The sequence below is a fragment of the Microcaecilia unicolor genome, chromosome 5, assembly GCF_901765095.1.
Source record: "Microcaecilia unicolor chromosome 5, aMicUni1.1, whole genome shotgun sequence".
Taxonomy (NCBI): domain Eukaryota; kingdom Metazoa; phylum Chordata; class Amphibia; order Gymnophiona; family Siphonopidae; genus Microcaecilia; species Microcaecilia unicolor.
The window spans coordinates 326,474,060-326,494,124 of NC_044035.1; the positions used below are offsets into that span (position 1 = coordinate 326,474,060).

Below are 20,065 nucleotides of genomic sequence, written 5' to 3' on the forward strand. Positions count from 1 at the left end.
GAATATTATATAGTGCTGTCAGTGTACTGATGTATAGTTTCTTACTTCATATGATAATGGAGTTCTAGCATTATTACTGATAGATTATGATGTGAGATTAAGAGGGCTGGGAGGTAGATGAAAAGGCTGCCTTTATACAGTTTATCTTGTGATTATTTGCCTATTAAAATAATAGGGTGGGTTTTTGTAAGTGCTGTGTGAAATGTTTGTGTTGTATCTATGACAGTTTGCGCTATCACTTTGGGATGTTTTAAATTTATTGTGTGTTCAATATATTTTAATACAGGATTAAACCAAAAAGAATATGTCTTTGTTTTCTGGAATTTGAGCAGAGTTAAATGTATCATAGCTTGTGGTCCACTGAGCAGAAAGCATATGTGTCAGCAAACATTTTGTCATTGGCAAACAATTACTATCTGCCTCGGTCAGCTTGCTGATTGTACTCTGATTTTTTTGTAGGCTTTGGGGTGATCATGGACAAGAAGCTTTAGAATCATCTCATGTGTGTTTGATAAATGCAACAGCTACAGGAACCGAAATCCTTAAAAATTTGGTACTACCAGGTAATTTTATACAAATATCGATTTCTGTTCCACAAATTACCTACATGTCCAATTGCAGATTACAAAAGAATAGACTAGAACATTTGTAGGACTATACAAAAGCAGTTTTATGTATATAAATTACAATATAATCAAAATAACCAAGACAGTCAATCAAATATGATAAAAATCTCTTAAATAACAAAGGGAGCCTTTTACTTAAGGTTAGTATGTGTGTTATCTGCCACAGGACCCATTTAGTCCTATAGACCCTGCTGCACATAACTTGTGCTAATCTTTAGTAAAAGACTCTCAAAGTTTTCAACCTACTTCTAAAGACTTCATAATCAATTTCCAGTCTCAAGCAAGATGGTAGAAAGTTCTGTATCAAAGCAGCCTGATAAGGACGAGATTGCATTAGCTGTTGTCGATTCTTGGGATAGTATAACATTAAGTTTTGTGAAAGCCTAAACGATGTGATGGATTGTGGCTGATCAACCAGATGACTGAGGTAGAGTGGGGCATATACTACTTAACTTACTACTACTTAACATTTCTAGAGCGCTACTAGGGTTACGCAGCGCTGTACAAATGAACAAAGAAGGACGGTCCTTGCTCAAAGGAGCTTACATTCTAAAAGACGAAATGTCAAGTTGGGGTAGTCTAGCTTTCCTGAGTAGAGGTGTAATGGTTAGGTGCCGAAGGCGACATTGAAGAGGTGGGCTTTGAGCAATGATTTGAAGATGGGCAGGGAGGGGGCCTGGCGTATGGGCTCAGGGAGTTTGTTCCAAGCATGGGGGTGAGGCGAGGCAGAAAGGGCGGAGCCTAGAGTTGGCGGTGGTGGAGAAGGGTACTGAAAGGAGGGATTTGTCTTGAGAGCGGAGGTTACGGGTAGGAACGTAAGGGGAGATGAGGGTAGAGAGGTAAGGAGGGGCTGCAGATCGAGTGCATTGTAGGTGAGTAGGAGTGGGGCATATCCTAGGAAGATTTTAAAAAGTAGACACACAGTTTTAAACATAACCCTTTTGTCAGTCGGCAGCCAGTGCAGTCCCAAAGGTGAAGCTCTGTCATATTTGCCAGCGGTGTAATAAGTCATATCTAGCTGCTGTATGTTGGAGTATTTGAAGTTTTTACACATAATTTATATGTACAATCCATGTAAATGCTATTACAGTAATCAAGTTGCGTTAAAAAACAGTGATCGAATTATAAGCTTATACTGCTCAGGGTAGAAATTTAACATCTAATTGTTTGAAGATTTTTTTCAATTTTCAAAAAATTCTTCTTAAGCAAAACAGAGACCTGTAAATCTGTAGTTACCAAAAGGTCCAAAATAATACCCAAAACTCTCAAGGACTTCTCAAAGCCAAACTTGTGTACCGCTAAAACTGAATTAGATGTTAAAGTGTTGGGTTCCTAGCTACAGCAGTTTAGATTTTAATTCCATTAACAACACCTGCCCTAGAGAAGACAGATAAACATTAAGTAAAATAGGGGAACGCAGGGAATAGAGGAACAGTCCATCCTCCAAGATTTTGACTGTTGTCCATTGATTGTCACCTGATAGGGCCTGCTGGAAAGAAACCCCCTTATTTAATCTAGTACTTTAACGGTAACTCCCATTACAGTTAAAATAGATATTAACAGCATGTAATCTGATAGATCAAACACTGACGAAAGAATGAGTTATAGAATATCCACATGGGGCCCTGAAGCCAAATAAAATCTGTCTTCCAAGATGAAAACAGGCAGTAATGTAGCTGTACTAAAAGAACTCCTGAACCCTGAGAGAAGGGACCAGAAGGTCATAACAGTCTAAAAATTGTGATCATTTTCCAGTGACATGGCCATCCAGTAGTTTAACAAAAAGAGAGATGCTTGCAATAGGATGATAATTAGTCATCACATCCCTATCTTCTGCCAGGTTCTTCAGTGTTGGAATTAGAGCTATGTCCCGTAGAAATCCTGGAAATGAACCTGAAGTCAAAATTGCATTCAATAGTTAGCTAACCTGCAAAAAGCTACGGGTAAGATTTCAATAGATACACAGGACAAAAGTCCAGCAAGCAGTGAGAGCTACATTTGTAGCCCACATTTTCCCACCTATTTGCAGGCTCAATGTGGCTTACATAATACCGGAGAGGCGTTTGCAGACTCCGGTGTGAACAAATACAATGTGATGTTGTGGTAAGATAAAGTTCATGTAGCATTGCCATATTAAGGAATTGTGCAATGGTAGAGTTGAGTTATGCTCATACGTACTTTAGTTTTGTTGTGTTGCAGGGATCAGGTATTTAAGTTGGATCGGTAGGGTATGCTTTTGACAGGTTGGTTTTTAGTGATTTCCAGAAGTTTAGGTGGTCGTACGTCATTGACACTGTTGATCACAGCATACTTCTTGATACCCTTTCCTCACTTGGATTCCAGGGCTTTGTCCTTTCCTGGTTCTCTTCCTACCTCTCCCTCCGCACCTTTAGTGTTCACTCTGGTGGATCCTCTTCTACTTCTATCCCTCTGCCTGTCGGCGTACCTCAGGGTTCTGTTCTTGGTCCCCTCCTCTTTTCTATCTACACTTCTTCCCTTGGTTCATTAATCTCATCCCATGGCTTTTCCTACCATCTCTATGCTGATGACTCCCAAATCTACCTTTCTACCCCTGATATCTCACCTTGCATCCAAACCAAAGTTTCAGCGTGCTTGTCTGACATTGCTGTCTGGATGTCTCAACGCCACCTGAAATTAAATATGATCAAAACTGAGCTTCTTATTTTCCCCCCCAAACCCACCTCCCCGCTCTCCCCGTTTTCTATTTCTGTTGATGGCTCTCATTCTCCCTGTCTCCTCAGCTCGAAACCTTGGGGTCATCTTTGACTCTTCTCTCTCCTTCTCTGCTCATATCCAGCAGATTGCCAAGACCTGTCGTTTCTTTCTTTACAACATCCGTAAAATCCGCCCCTTTCTTTCCGAGCACTCTACCAAAACCCTCATCCACACCCTTGTCACCTCTCGTTTAGACTACTGCAATCTGCTTCTTGCTGGCCTCCCACTTAGTCACCTCTCCCCCTCTCCAGTCGGTTCAAAACTCTGCTGCCCGTCTCGTCTTCCGCCAGGGTCGCTTTACTCATACTACCCCTCTCCTCAAGACCCTTCACTGGCTCCCTATCCGTTTTCGCATCCTGTTCAAACTTCTTCTACTAACCTATAAATGTACTCACTCTGCTGCTCCCCAGTATCTCTCCACACTCGTTCTTCCCTACACCCTTCCTGTGCACTCCGCTCCATGGATAAATCCTTCTTATCTGTTCCCTTCTCCACTACTGCCAACTCCAGACTTCGCGCCTTCTGTCTCGCTGCACCCTACGCCTGGAATAAACTTCCTGAGCCCCTACGGCTTGCCCCATCCTTGGCCACCTTTAAATCTAGACTGAAAGCCCACCTCTTTAACATTGCTTTTGACTCGTAACCACTTGTAACCACTCGCCTCCACCTACCCTCCTCTCTTCCTTCCCGTTCACATTAATTGATTTGATTACTTTATTTATTTTTTGTCTATTAGATTGTAAGCTCTTTGAGCAGGGACTGTCTTTCTTCTATGTTTGTGCAGCGCGGCGTACGCCTTGTAGCACTATAGAAATGCTAAATAGTAGTAGTAGTAGTAATTTTCAAGGCTTTTGGTAGTGCATTCCACAGTTGCATGCTTATATAGGAGAAACTGGATGCTTAGGTTGATTTGTATTTAAGTCCTTTGCAGCTTGGGTAGTGCAGATTTAAAAACTTTTGCACCTCTGTTTGCATGGGGGGAAAAAGTGCACCACAATCTGTTTGCAGGAATCCCAGAATGGTGGGACAGATTAATGCTAGTCATAGAAAAGTCCCTAGAATGGACAAATGTTTGTCTAATTGTAATACTTTTATTTTTAGAGTAGTCAGCCAATTGATCTGCACCAAAAGGGTGGAAAACATTAGATAATAATGGGCTCTTTGATTGATTTGACTGTCTCAAATTGCCTAGGATAATACTCCTTTTTTGCCTTATAGCAAACATTTTTCTTCCCAATGTTTTTTAAGCGAATCAACTCCCTTATTCAGCCAGGTTCTTTCTACTTTACAGCACTCGCATTATAAATTTGAAAGATCAGCATGAAACCAAAGGGAAATATTTTTCTGAGATAACATTTTGCCTTTATATAATATAATTCTATCTAGTACAGAGATCGCTGAGCTATGCAGTTTGTTCACATCCTCTGTGGGTTTCTCTCTTCCCTTATCCGACAGAGAAGCAAATGTGATCCAAAACTTCCCCAGGTCTGCTTTGCCACCGGTTGGATCGGCAGTTTTTAATACAGGTTGCATTGTACTCAGAATTGGCCAATGAACAGTAAAAGTTAACAAACAATGATCAGACCATAATATAGGCATCCAGTTAGCACCTGAAACTATCATACTAGTACATTCAGCACTCAAAATGCTAAGATGTCTAACTGATGGCTCTTAATATGAGATAGAAACCTAAAGATACTAAGAAACACCTAAAATCATCAACTATAGTATCGTGGATTTCTTCCAATCGAATGTTTGCATCTCCTGATAGCAAGGAATCGTCACAGAAATGAAACAGTTCCTTAGCAATGTCAGAGTGGGCGTCGCTTCTCAGTCAGCGGCGTGCAACATCATCCTCAGCATAGATGTTAACTACTGTCTCTTTCCCCACAACAGGGGAGATGGCAGCCCAGGAAATCATCACAGAACAAATGAAACAGTTCCTTTTTCCTATTGTACAAATGAGATCTTCAAGTATTTTACATTGCCCTACAGACACAGTTTGGTGGCCTTTGGAAAGGCAAAGTGACATATGTGGAGGAGTGGTCTAGTGGTTAGGGTGGTGGACTTTGGTCCTGAGGAACTGAGTTCAATTCCTGGCACAGGCAGCTCCTTGTGACTCTGGGCAAGTCACTTAACCCTCCATTGCCCGCCGCATAGAGCCTGCCATGAGTGGGAAAGCGCGGGGTACAAATGTAACAAAAAAAAATATATATGTTTGGAGAATTGTGGGGTTTTTTGGTAGAGCTAGAGCAGGGCTTGACAAACCCTGGATGTCAGGTCACCAAGGTGCCTAGAAACTGTACCCTGGTATCTGGGATTTCATGCTTCCGAATGTTCTTTTTTGGGGTTTTTTTTCCCCTTTCCAGAACTGCCTCTCAGCGCATCTCCCAGGTCTGCAGCATGATTTATCTAAATATAAACTTGAGCCGTGCAGTGCAGGAAGTTCGGGAAGCCTCACTGGTTTTCAAACCACAAGACCAGCCTGAACGTTTGCACTGCGTGGCTGAAACTGGTTCGCATTGCAGAGTTGGGGGGGGGGGGGGGGGGAGACACACTATTTGTGAGTCAGCTCTACAAATAACTCTTTTAAGGGCAACAGGTAGCAAGCAGACTCCCAAACACATTAGCTGCCTGGGATTGCATGAAAACTTGGGGAGTATTCCTCACTTTCTTTATCCCTCATAAGTTTTAATTGTAATCTAGGTTCCATTTTGTGTGACTTCCTTCATTTTCTTCCCCCTCAGATTATGAAACAATTTTAAACCACTTAGATTTTTTAAAATTATTTTGCAGTGTAGTAAATGAAAATGAAATGTGAGCAAAAGACTGGGAAAAGACTTGTAGGGGGGTATAAGCAAGAGAGAGACTGGTGGGGACACAGGCCATGGTGGTGTGTGAAATAGAGGTTATCTAGGGGCTGCTGTCACACAACTGATAGTCTGCTTTGGGAAGGGAGACTGCTGGCTTCTGTCAGTGATTTGCAGAGGTACCTTTAGGGACTGAATTAGTAAAGTTTTTTTGCCCAAATATACTGAGGGACACTTTTACGAATCTGCGGTAGGGCTAATGCACAGGTTGCGCGTGTCAAATCAACACTACTGCCGGGGTAGCGCGGGCGCCCGGTGGTAATTCCGAAGTTGGCATGCGCCATTTCCTGCAGTAGAAAATAATTTTCTATTTTCTACTGGCAGGGGTCGTTCCCGGCAGTAATTGGCAGCGTGGCCACATTGGTGAGCACTGCCTGATTACCACACAAGTAGCGTATGAGCCCTTTTCACCAAGTAAATAGGTGGCATTAAGGGTTTAGGCAGTAAATAGCCACTCACTACTTTTCATATTAGTGCATGGCCGTTTAGTGCCCCATTAAAAAAAGGCCTTTTTCCCACTCCTGGTAAAAAATGGCCCAGCGTGCAAATTTCACATGTCCAAACTAGTGCAGGCCACTTTTTACTGCAGCTTAGTAGAAGCGTTAGTAATTCAGTGTCTAAAAGAGCTATTGCTGATCTGGGAGTGGGTTCCTAACCCCTCAAAATCCACTGGGGACAATGTTGAAGGGGTGGGGATTGAGAAGTGAGAGTGGTTTCTGCTGCTGGCTCCTAGATGTAATGAAAATTTATCAAGGCTTGAGATAAAGGGGAAAGAAAAAAAAAAGTTAGGGCTTCTTTTACAAAGCTGCGCTGCAGATTCTCAGTGCGGCAAATGAGAGGAAACCCATTTAATTCCTATGGGCTTCCTCTCATTTGCCGCATGGGAACGTTAACACAGCTTTGTAAAAGAAGCCCTTAGTAAACACCACTCTACAAATGGTCCATTGCATCCTGTGACCATGCAGCAGGAGAAGAGCAATCAGTACCCTGACCTGGGGATGTTGTTCTGGTGTCCAGGAGACAAAATGTAGGTAGCTCATAGGCCTGGAAATGAGCAGCAGTTTATATAGACCCAAGGTTCCCTTTCATTAGACCTGAGTTAGTGAGTGACTCATGCCGGGGATCCCCTTGTCTATGAAAAAGAAGTGAGAATGGACTGGACATTATATATGATTTTTTTTCTTAGTTGTCATTTGTAGTTGCCCTTTTAACTCACTTGGGGGGAGGGTCTTTTACAAAGGTGTGCTAGCGTTTTTAGTGTGCGCTAATCACTAGATATGCCCATAGGAATATATGGGCATCTCTAGCGTTTAGCGCACACTTAATTTTAGCGCATGCTAAAAACTCTAGTGTGCCTTTATAAAAGGACCCCCTGGAGCCTTAGAAATAAAGGGTAACAAACAAGTTGTACAATTGTGTGCAAAGGTTTAGGCATCTCTGGTCAAATTGTTTCTATGAATCCCTAGGTGAACAGAAGCTAACATAACCTATACATAGTACAAAGTAAAACATATCTTCTGTACATTTTAATGTTTAATTACTGTTTATTTACTGAATTTAACAGATTGCAGACAATTAATTAATTGAATATGGCAGGTGCAAATGTTTGGACACCCTTCCAGTTGATTGTTGTTTTTTTTAAGTTGTAAAGGCTGAAATCTTTAGCAACTCGTTATGCCTTCAATTAGTAACATGAATACAATTCCAGGGGTGAACAAATAATGTGCCCTCTTATAACCTCTCAACTTTCAACACCCATGGGCTTCTCTATAGATAGATATCTTTATCTATGTATTTGTGTAGATCTGTTTAGATCTATATAGATAAAAATAAAAAGTCTGAAACATGCTCAGCTATCAGTTTCATTTGTCAGAAAAATTGTTAATGTAGAACTCTTGAAGACGAGGCAAGATTTGGAAGTCCAAGAAAAATCTGTTAACACTGCCTCAAAACTGGTCAGATATGCAAATCAGAACCTATAGATCACTATAGATGGGAGAGTGGTCAGAAGGAAACCTTTTTTTTAAGACCTCCTCATAATTAGTTTCAAAAGTTTTCAAAAGAGAACCTTGATATGAATTAAACTTTTGGAACAAAGTGCTTTGAACTGATGAAACGAAAATTGTACTGTTTGGCCTCAACCATACAGGATGCGTTTGAAAGAAAAAAAAAAAAGATTTAAGCACTGGAAGAAAAGAACACCTTCCGATCATTGAAGCAAGGGGCTGGATAATGCCTTCAAGTTGCGTAGGACTTGAATATTATTGAATATCTATGGGGCCATCTCAAACCTGCAGTGCATGCCAGGACACCTAAGACATTTCTGAGATAGAAGAATTCTAAAAGGAGCAATAATAGAAAGACTTTTAGCTATCTATGGGAAACATTTGGAATATGTTATTTTTGCAAAGGAGGGGTTTAAAAAATTCTGACTTTTAAGGGTATTTATAAGCTTACTTTGAATCTGTAAATATTACAAATAGTAATTATGTATTAAATTCTGAAGAAAAATATTATGTTTAACTTTGTTCCATCTAGTGTAGTATAGGTAGTGTATGCAAAGTAATCTTGTGAATATTCATATTTAAAATAGATGTTTGATGTTGGTTGAGTCCCAGGGTGACCCACTGCAATGGGCCCAGCCTTGTTCTTTTGGGCCTGTGCACAGAAGGAACCATTGCAGCAAGCCAAGGAGTTGTCAATGTAGTGAATCCGAGTTGTGCCTAGTGTGGAACTACTTCCTGCACTAACAAAAATGGGAGGAAAAACATAAATACTAAACAAGTACAAAAATGAAAAAACAAAAATAGGATAGAACAAATTAAGGAGTTCTTTACAAAGCTTTGGTACAAATTGGCCTTGACGTGTCCTTACTCGGGTCCTTTTCATGCATTAAGGTTATTTTTATCACGGCCATAAAAATTCCATTTTTCTGTATATGTCATTAATGGCCATGGGCTTAATGTTGCCATTAGCACATGACCATATTTTAAGTTTATTTATAGAACTACATATCGATGCAACTATTACTCCTGGAGAAATTCTGTGCAAAATATTTTAAAATTCTTCAAAATTCTACATTGTTTATTTGTTGTGGTTTTTTGCACAGAATTTCTTCATCATAAGGCCTGAAATTTCCTCCTGCCTTTTCCTTCCTCATGCTCCAGTAAAGTTGATCTCTTACTTTAATTGCAGTTCTCTCTCTCTCTACCAAGTCCTCTAGTTCTGCCCACAAAGTCTTCTCCTGCATGCAGTACCTCCTATCTCTCATTCTCCCTCCCTCCATCCCTGGTATACTACCTTTATATTCTTTCCCCTCCTCTCCCCAGCTGCTGTTCTGTTCTCTCTCACCCTTCCCATGGCACACCCTCAAGCTTGATTTTTTTCCCCCACCCCCAAGGCATACTTTTAGCTTTTGCTGTCTTACCCTCCCCATGGCACACTTGCCTTGCTCAGCCCCCCTTCCTACCCTTACTTTGGCACACTCACCTTGCTCTGCCCTCCTTTGCCACCCTCCCTCAAGGCACATTCAACTTGTTCTGCCTGTCCCCTCCCCCCCCATGGCACATGGCTTTCTCTGCCCCCCTCCCCATGACACTCGCCTTGCTCTGCTCCCCTCCCACAGGCCATTCAGCCGGCATCAGCTGTTCTCTCCCACTCTCCCTTCCCCTTAGAGATGTGCGGCACATCAGGTTGCTTCCTCCTCCTCTGCCAGCTTAACCCGACTGTGTATGTGATCTGTGGGGTTGTACAGAGGCCTGTGTGGTTCACATACACAGTTGGTGTAAACCAGCAGGGGAGGAGGAAATAGCCTTATGTGCAGCGGTTCACGTCTTCCTCATCCTCCTGCCGTGCAGTCTCTGTGGGGGACAGTGAGAGAACAGCTAAATACGGCAGCTTTGCAGATTTCTGCACATTCTGCGGGGCTGGAGAATGCTGTGTAAATTCTGCGCTGCACAGTCGTGTAGAATTCCCCCAGGAGAAAAGTATAAAGCTCCAACCAGTATACTGAAAATTCACAAAAATCCACATCAAAATTCATAGAAGTATGTACCTCAAAATGCACACAGCCATTAAAAAAAAACTTACTGTGGGAGCACTTACCACCACCTATTTTGTAGGCAATAAGGGTTCTCACGTTATCTGAGCACTAACTAGTTAGCATGCAATAACTAATTTGTGTAGGAACCTTCACTCTCTACCCTGACATGCTTCCTTAAAAAAAAAAAAAATGTAAAAAATGCGTGATTAATTTTTGGATGTGCAGACACTAACGCAAAATACATTAGCCTGTCCTGTGTTAGGCTCTTTTTTTTTTTTTTTTTTGCTGTGTTAGGCACACAGTACCTAATGCAGCTTAGTAAAAGTACCCCTAAAAAAACACAATCAAGAATAATCCATCAATGACAAAACAAACAAGGAAGAAAAGAAAATGTTGACAAAAGAAAGGAAAAATGATTTTAAAAATTCCAAAGCAAGAGTAAAAATATCAAAACAAAAATAGACAAAAGAAGAAAAAGAAAAGAAAACAAATCTAACAAGGAGAAATAGTTTTATTTATTTACTCATTTTTTGCTTTGGCTTCTAAAAAGTTTTGGCTGGCACACACACTTTTTCTATTCTACTTAGATACAAACTCTAAAAAAAAAAATACTTTTGCTCTTGACTAATCCCTTTCATGCTTTTTCCCAGGTATTGGTTCATTTACAATTGTGGATGGGAATCCAGTTAGTGGAGAGGATGTTGGAAACAAGTAAGTGTTTAGATTTCTGCCTTGTATGCCTCAGATTTCCAGCAGTATTTTCTTCTTGAAGGGACATATGATGTTTTGATTTTTTTTTTTTTTGAGAAACAACCAAAAGTGCTGGCCAAAATTGACAAAACTTGCAGGAGGATCCTATGCATTCCTGTACTAACACATCTTCTAAAAGGACATTTTCTTTCGTGGGAAGGACTGTGGAAGACAGGAGAGAGAGACTGAATCCTGAAATTGTTGATGACTTATTATTCAGCCAGAGATTAAATAATCATAACAGTGCTTCATAGGGTATATTTCTCCACTACTAGGCCATACAGAGCGAGTTGTATTTTGTCCCCGTTGTCATTTTAACAGGATGGATTATAGTTTCTTGGAGTAGTAGAAGTCAAATATTGTTGCGTTTGGAAGGGTAGGGGGGCATATTTCAGTTGATCGTTATTATTATTTTCTATTTGTGATTTATAAACAACAGTTCTACAGAATATTGTTCCTTTTTATGCTTTAATAAAAAATGTAAGTATAAAATCATAAGTGTTCGAGGCTTGTGCAATTGAGGACAGAGCTTGCGGGGATAGGGACGAACGTTGTCACTGTGTCATTCTGTATCCCGCATTAATTATTTGTAGTTGCCGTGCCCTAATGACAACATTAGTGTATTAATGCATAACCTGCAAATCAAAAAATGGCCTATTTTCTGGAGGTGCTAGAAATGGGTTTTACGCAGGAAGGTCCTCTGTTAGGATGCGCTAAGCCTATTTCATAGCTCATTTTCGTAAAAGGGCTGTGGAGGGTTAAGGGGGAAATTCTGTATATGGCGCCTAAAAAAATCGGTGGTGAAATCAGTGCCAATTAAGCATATTCTGTAATAGATGCCTAGATTTAGGCAGTGATTACAGAATAAGCTTAGTTGCTATATCAGCACCTAAAACCATGTGCATCCATTTACACCAATGAAAACGTGGCATAAAGCCCGGCGTTTTGATTTACACGCACTGGACCATATTATATACACGTGTAAATTTTGGAACACACATGAATTGCCCATTTCTCCACCCATAACCATGCTCCTTTTTACCTGCGAGTGTTAGAAGTTCCATGCACTTCGTTACAGAATATGCTTAGCAAGTTATGTGCGTAAATTCTAATCAGTGCCAATTAGTGCTCATTATTGCTTAAGTGCTGTTATCAGCGCTTATTAATTTGTTAAGTACGCACATTGTTATAGAATATGTGCCGATGTCGACGTGGATCTCTAGTCACACTATATAGAATCTGCAGGTAAATGACTTGCCCAAGGTCACAAGTAACATAGTGGAATTTGAGCTATGCCTTCCATGCTCAGCCTGATGCTCAAACCATTAGATTACTCCTCCGTTCCCACTGAAGGAGTAAGCTGGAAGTTGTACCTTGTGGAGCTAGCTTTTAAGTTGGACCCTGTTTCATAACTCAGTGGAGATTCCAGGCTGACACCAGAAGGTCTCTTTCCCTTGTCATGAACGAAATCAGAGCTGTTTCCCTTCACTGGAGTGGTGATGGAAGAATCTGTTTGTGATGACATTCTTTTTAGATAAAGATTTTAGATTTTGTTTCCAACTCTACTATAATTGTGATCACAGTTGCTCACGTTTATAAAATATAATTCTCAGCAGATGAGAATTTTGCAGGTTCTCATGATGGCTTTCGTGGAAAGATTTAATGAAATTTAAACAATAAATTATTTACAGATATCTGATTTCTCTCCCTCCTTCTCCCCTTTTTCTTAGCTTTTTTCTTCAGAGAAGCAGTATTGGAAAGGTACGGTAAACCATTTTAGAATTGTACTTCTACATTGAAGGGTTGTATCAAATAGCTCTAGACAGCCCATTTAGTTGAATTAAACTGGCTGATGGCAATGTCAAGTAATTTAATTGTCTGTCTTTTTTTAGAAGTAAAAAATGTGGCTTTAATTTTAAACTCTTCCTGCCGATGTGTGGGTGAATGGATGACTGTACAGAAGTCAATTATTTTAATCCTTTTGGCCCAAATATGGATGTATCATTAAAATACTGCCATATCATTAATACGTGAGGCCATCATTTACTCCTTAAGGGTCCTGGCTTCCGAAGAGTTTTTGCCAGAGGTTAAAAGCTTTAGGAAAATTGGTTCCTGGATTTTATACCTTGAAAACTGAGAGATTATAAATTTAAAAGTGGTTACATTCACCATTGTTTTTCCAAACTAGATCTGGGTAATGAAGATAATTTCCAAAAGGAAAAAGGAGCATTAATAATTATCATTTGGATCGGGCCCGAAAGCTGGCTGCCAGACTTTCCACCCCTGTGGTGGCTGTGTGTATATTTAGGAAGCAGAAGAGATATAAAGAGTGTGTGCATGAAAGATAGTAATTTAAGCGTGTGCATTGGTATGGGTAATACTTGCTTCTCGGCCTTCTGGTTGAGATCGTATAGGATCCAAGATATGAATAGAGGATGGTCCCTTCTTGGCCTTCTGTCCGAGAATAACAACCTATACAGTATTGGGGCTATGGGGGAGTTTAATGCCTTGTCATCTGAGCCTGCCATGAGTGGGAAAGCGCGGGGTACAAATGTAACAAGAAACTAGAATGCAAGGATTAAACCAGCTGCTTCAAAAGAAATGTTTTAAATTATTATTCATTTTTTTCTTTATCTATATTTTAAAAATAGAATCGAGCTCAGAGTGTAATGGAACTTTTGCAAGAGTTAAACCTTGATGTCTTGGGTAATTTTGTGGAAGAGGTAGGTGTCCTTGGATTTTGTCTGTCTGTCTACTGTGTTCTAAGTGAATAAAATACAGCCAGGGTTCAGTTATGCAATGAGCAGAGTTTTGCATGCCTAGCATTATGTGCAGATGCATTTGTCAGTAACCCCCGGATTCTATATATTACGCCAAGATTCCCGTGCAGAATTCAAAGCGTATTCCATAACAATGCGCATAACTTAAATAGTTAACAAGATACTCAGCGCTGTTAATTGCATGTCAACAAGCAATTATCAGCACTAATTGTCATTGAGATTTACATGCACAACTCGCTAAGGGCCCCTTTTACTAAGCTGCGTAGGCGCCAAAGTGCACCAAATTGGAGTTACTGCCCGGTTACCGCGTGGCCCTTGCGATAATTTCAATTTTGGCTTGTGTCTGGAAAATATTTTCTGGCACGCATAGTGGATGCTCGCCAAGTGGCATCTGACACGCTTAGGTCATTACCACCCAAATTCTTTACCACTAGGTCTTTGGCTGGCGGTAAGGTCTCAGACCCAAAATGGACATATGGCAATTTTGATTTTGCCGCACATCCGTATTCGGCAAAAAAAAAAAAAAGGTCTTTTTTAAGTGTGCTGAAAAATGATTCTGCGTGCATCCAAAACCCAAGCCTACACTACCACAGGCCATTTTTCAGCGCGCCTTTGTTAAAGGATCCCTAAGTGCGTTCTGTAACATGGTGTGCTTAAATTCTAAGTCGCATAGTTGAAAATGGGGCGGGGAATGGGCTTTTCTACAATGTATGCGCATTATTACAGAATACATCTGCTCTGTGCCTAATTTAGGTGTCGGGATTTACACCAAGTAAAATGTGGCCTAAATAGACGCAACTAAATGTGGTTACGTGGAGAGCAGCTCATGGAGAGCAGTTCTCTTACCGCATGGCCATGTGTGCTGGAGGCTTTTTTACCCGCTGCGGTAAAAAGGGCCCTGGCGCTTGGGGGAAAAACGGCCCCTGCCGCCAGTGCAGGACTCTTTTCCCGCAGCTTGGTAAAATGGCCCCTTAGTTTGACTGAAAATAGAGCACAGATTTAAGAGTCCAGCTTTCTTTTTGACTGTTATGCCCATAAAATTCTTGAAAGCTCATCATTCTGGGTCTTTTTAACCCATGGCTGTTGCTGTGCTGCCTGTTGTGTGAGATGAAAGTGTAATTGTAACAAAAACAAATATCCATGTTCAGAAATAGTTTTTTTAAAGCAGATATTTAGATTTCATTTTGGATTTATTCTTCAGCTTTCCAAATCTGAGCTCAAAGCACATTATAGACGAGTCCAGTGGGTATTTTCCTACCCCATAGTGCTTATAGTCGAGTTCTAGATTTACTAAGATTCATTAGCACGAGTGTAAGTTGTTGGTAAATGGGTCCCTTGAGAATAATCAGACTTATGTTAGCCCCAAGTTCGTACCTGAAGCAATAGAGGATAAAGCGAGTTGCCAAAGTCACAAGGAACATCAGCATGTGAAGTGTGAGTAAGATGTCATAAAAGGGGCTCATCTTATTTCAAAAACCATACAAATACAAGAGATAAACTATAATTATAGTCACAAATGGAAAGGATACTATACACAGAAAAAACTGAAGGATATCTTTCTTTTTATTCTGCATGTCTGAGGCCTATAATAATGGGCGTCATGTAAGACGTTGAGTTCTCTACAGATAGCACGCAGATGGTACCTATGAATATAATTGGTGGCTGAAATATTAAGTAATGGATTCATTAACTGTAAGTTTTGAGGAACAAACCATCAACCCAGATTTTAATAGAGTCTCTGTGGGCTAACTTGTGCATATTACATTCAAGACAAATTGTTCTAGTCTTGAATGGACTAGAACAATTTCCTCTTTTTCTTTTTTTTTCTTTAATTTTTATGTATTTTTAACCAACGTATGAAGGAGAAAAACATTGTGCCCTCAAGCCTAGGCCACTTTTAAACTAGTGGCTGCCAAGTTCATCATTGCACAGGGGAAAATGGCCCTTTTTAACAGTATGCTGTTTTATATATTCAACTTAAACAAGCTATCTCATTTTCTCTTTGATTATACAATTATTACAGCAAAATGCGTGTTTTATTGTTGTAGTAATTGTGTAATCGCAGAAAAAGTTAGAGAGGTTGCTTAAGTTAAACATGTAAAACAGCATACTTTTAAAAAGGAAAGTTTTTTTTGTGTGTGATAATGAACTTGGCAGCCACTAGTTTAAAAATGGTTTAGGTTTGAACGTACAACTTTTTCCACATTAATACTTTGTCTAGAAAAAGAGGAAATTGTTCTAGTCCTGTATGTGATATTGTGTAGTAAACCCTGCTTAGGAATTTGAAAGTTTTGAGTCCCATTGCGATTTTGGGGTAACTTATGGACATTTAGAGGGAGCTTGTTGCAAGGATGAGGTACCAAGAAGAAATGTGCTTAACGTGAGGCAGACAGAGAAAAACTCAGTGAATGGAGTAAAGAGGGGAGAATAGAGATCAGGTTAGACAGAGACAGAATTCCAGATGACTTTATAAGCAGAAATATGGATCCTAAATCAAGTGTCAATTGTAAGCCAGGGCATGCTACTTAGCAGAGCTGTGCCATGGTAGTGGTAGGGAAACTGGCAAGCTGTAAAATGTGGCAGAATTTGGAGTAGGTGTTGGATAAAGTTAGGTCAATCAGCAAACTATTGTAGTAGTTGAGCTGGCAGGATTGCATAACAGACACTGGAAATTAGAATAAAGGAAAGTAGAGTAATTACCAATTGAAGGGCTTATTTCCAAAATCCGCTAAGTCCATATTTGACTTCAAGGGTTTTGGAAATAAGCCCTTCAGTTTGAGCTATATAGGTGCTGTAGGTGCCTTCATTCCATTGGTATCCCAAATCTGTGCCAGTTGCAGTCACTGTGTTCTAATGAGCTTCTAGTAAGTAGACGCTGATATTAGTGAGACCCACATTTGGTCTCCCTTTGAAAATCCCTTCTCCTGGTGGGACCCACAGGTGCATTCTGTGCTAAGAAAAATTTGTGTACTCTCTAGGACGGTCTGTATCTCAGCACAACTTATATTCAAAACAAGTTTGTTCATTTTATGCAATATCCTTCTTTTTATGAACAAAGATTAAAAAAAAAAGAGTAACAAAGTTTTAACATAATTTAAAATAATGATAGACTTTAATGCAACATACAAAATTAAAAACTAAAATTAGAAATTAAAAGACAAAAATAAAACAATTAATACAAAACAAGATACACATACGTGCAGCTTTCACAGAAAAGTCAGCAGTAGCTGAGACTAAAATTAGCACTGATGCAGTTTTTTCAGAGATTTTGGGGGCGACTAGTAAAGGGGGTTATTCCTCCTGGAAAACTAAGCAAATGTGCAATACATCCATGGACTTGTGAGCCTTGATCCACAAAGGCTAAAAGTTGGATGTTGTTTGCTTATTGTTACCTGCTTATAGCCAGTTCTTGAACGGTTGGGCCAAGGGAAATAGAAAAAAGATTAAACAAAATAGGTGCATGTATGGAACATTGCGGGACTCTACAAGAAAAGGAATAATTCTGGGTAGATACATAACCCCAGTCCACTTGAATACTGACATGCAAGATATGATTGAAATCATTTGAGGACAGTACCCTCTGTGCACCGATATTGGATAATCTACCTAAAAGGGTAGAATGGTCAAGGAGATCAAAAGTTGTACTAATGTCTAAAAAGATCAATATAGTACCCATTAAAGAAATAACACAGACTGAAAGGGCATATTTTGATTATTTGTTCATCAAAAAGTTTCAACAGTAAGTATCATTTTTAAAAAGTGTGACCCATTCATACAGTTACTGGTGGCACCTCCTTCAGTAGCAATAACGTTGACTAAACATTTCCTAGAACTGTTTCAGTTTAAGATCACCTATGAAAAGTTTTTCCCAATTTTTACAGTTTACAACTCTGACATTTGAGGGCTTCTTTGCATGAACAGCTCATTTTGTGTCATGTCACAACATATCAATATGGTTTAGGTTGGGACTTGGCCAATCCAGTATAGAAAATCTTGTCTTCTTTTAGCTATTCTGTAGTAAGTTTAGTAAAAGGTTAATGGTCCTTGTTTTGCTGCATGGCCTGTTTTCAACTCAACTTCAGCTCATAGATGGATAGCCCGATATTCTCTTTTAGAGTTTTCTGATATAAAGCAGGAAATGCTTAATTGACGCTATTGCTGATGAAGGAGGTACTACCAGGTAACTGAATGGAAGGGTTCACATATATATTGTTGAATACGTGACCAAAATATATCCTTTTTGTCTGTTGTATAATGGTGTTACCTTTCTCTCCAATCACGTTTTGAGTATACACTGTGCTAAAATGCGGACCATTCTAGGAGGTTCACAAAATTTGATCTCGGCACTGTAGGTAACTGCAGGGTTTGCGTGTGCAATCTCCTTACTGGATAGTACATGTGGCAAGTTTAAAATAAACTCTCCATGCGTATTTTGCCTATGCAGCTGAACCTCCAGTGCCTCTCCTTTTCCCCAAGGGGAGAGGAAAGGGAGAAGAAAATTTTCAAAGGCTCTTCTTTGTAAGTAAACACGTGTTTATCCCTGGAGAATCCCATTGGAAATTGTTTCCTTTATGACTTAAAATAATCAAAAAATATAAGTGATATAAGACATATGTGCTTTAATATAATCTCTTTTCAGAGCCCAGAAAAACTTCTAGAGAATGATCCTTCATTTTTCTGTAGGTTTAATATGGTCATTGCAAGCCAGCTAACGGAAAGGTAAGTAATTTTTTTGGCAGTGAGGATGTTTATTGTGTTTTATAGTCTACATGTTAAAATATTGTAATTTATGTGGTTTATTTATTTATTTATCACATTTGTAGCCCACCTTTTCCCACTGATAGCAGGCTCAAAGTGGCTTACAAAAATATTGTAGTAAGTTACAATGCAGGAAGTACAATTTTTCAAATTTAGCAGAATAAAAAATAACAGTTAAACAGCGATGGGTATTGAATTAGGATATGAATAACAATTAATCAGTAGTAAATATGAAAGATAAGATGTAATTAGAGTCTATTGGATCTTATAGTAGTAAGGGATAATCCTGATTATGTTGAACCTGGGGAATAACCCTTCTTGAACAAAACTGTTTTCAATGATTTCCTAAAGTTTAGGTAGTTCTGGGTAGTTTTTGTTAATTTGGGTAAGGCGTTCCACAGTTGAGTGCCAATGTAAGTGAAGTTTGAGGCGTAAATTGATTTATACTTTAAGCCATTGCAGTCTGGGTAATGTAAGTTTAAGAATTGCGATCCACTGAGAGTGGTCTTTTGGACAGGTGCAGTAGAAATTTACATTAAAAATAAAATATTGCTTTACCCTGAACTTTACCCTGTACTTGTCTTTCAATCTTAGGCTGTGTGAATCAGTGTCTCTTTCTTTGAAAAGGTCTCTGGGTTCGAGTTTCCTTATTCCTTGCCTTCTATTTTATACTATTTTGCATAACTACTACTACTACTACTATTTAGCATTTCAAAATATTTAAACCACTAAAGAATTGTTTTGTAAGATTGTTAGCGAGAGGAACTTCAATTACCAAGAATATTTAATAAATTTAACCAAAGGGAACCTTAACTGCCAGGGAAGGTCAGCAAACACTATTTATCTTCTTATGGCTTCCTATCATAGGTTTCGAATAAATCCACTCGGCAAAAAAGAGCAATGGAAAACTCCCAGGTAAAAAAAAATTAGGGGCCCTGTTTACTGAAGCACATTAGCGTTTTTAATGCACCGACAATTAGCGTGTGCGTTAACCGTGTAGGCTCCTATATGGATAGGCGTGTACACAGTTAATGTGCGTTAAAGATGCTAATGCTCCTATAACGCGGCTTAGTAAACAGGGCCCTAGGGGAGAAAAGATTGCTCCCAAAAAGCCAGGTGTAATATTTCATAAAAAGTCCTTTCAAATAACAATCTCTATAAAAATTGGTGTGTGTATTCAAAAGAGAATGAAAATTGACTGTTAAAAATGGGTCACTTAATCTGACCATAACTCTTCTTCACAACTTCTCATTCTTTCAAAAAACCAAAAATTCAGAGTCGCTGTAGCTTAGTCAAAAGATCCTCGACAAGGGTCTGCCTTGTTTTGCGTGTTTCGGAAAGTATTCAAGCTCTCATACAGCTTTTGGTTCTTTGAAAGAATGAGAAGTTGTGAAGAATACTATTTTGCTTGACTTACGGTGAGGGTTATAAGCAGTGGTGTGCTGGTAAATTTTTAACAACAGGCTCTCTCCCCGGTCCACCTCGGCACCGCCCCCCATCAAC

At 39.5% G+C, this 20,065-nt stretch overlaps 1 protein-coding gene across 1 annotated transcript in view; it reads left to right on the forward strand.

Annotated features, from left to right (window-relative positions):
- Positions 1-459: 459 nt before the first annotated feature.
- LOC115470874 (NEDD8-activating enzyme E1 regulatory subunit-like) overlaps positions 460-20,065 on the forward strand; it is a 74,044-nt gene continuing 54,438 nt past the window's right edge. Inside the window, exons 1-5 of the mRNA XM_030204473.1 lie at positions 460-563; positions 10,925-10,985; positions 12,755-12,785; positions 13,676-13,747; positions 18,444-18,523. Of these exons, the coding sequence (XP_030060333.1) occupies positions 13,694-13,747; positions 18,444-18,523 (134 nt within the window). The 5' untranslated portion in view covers positions 460-563; positions 10,925-10,985; positions 12,755-12,785; positions 13,676-13,693. The remainder of the gene's footprint in view (positions 564-10,924; positions 10,986-12,754; positions 12,786-13,675; positions 13,748-18,443; positions 18,524-20,065) is intronic.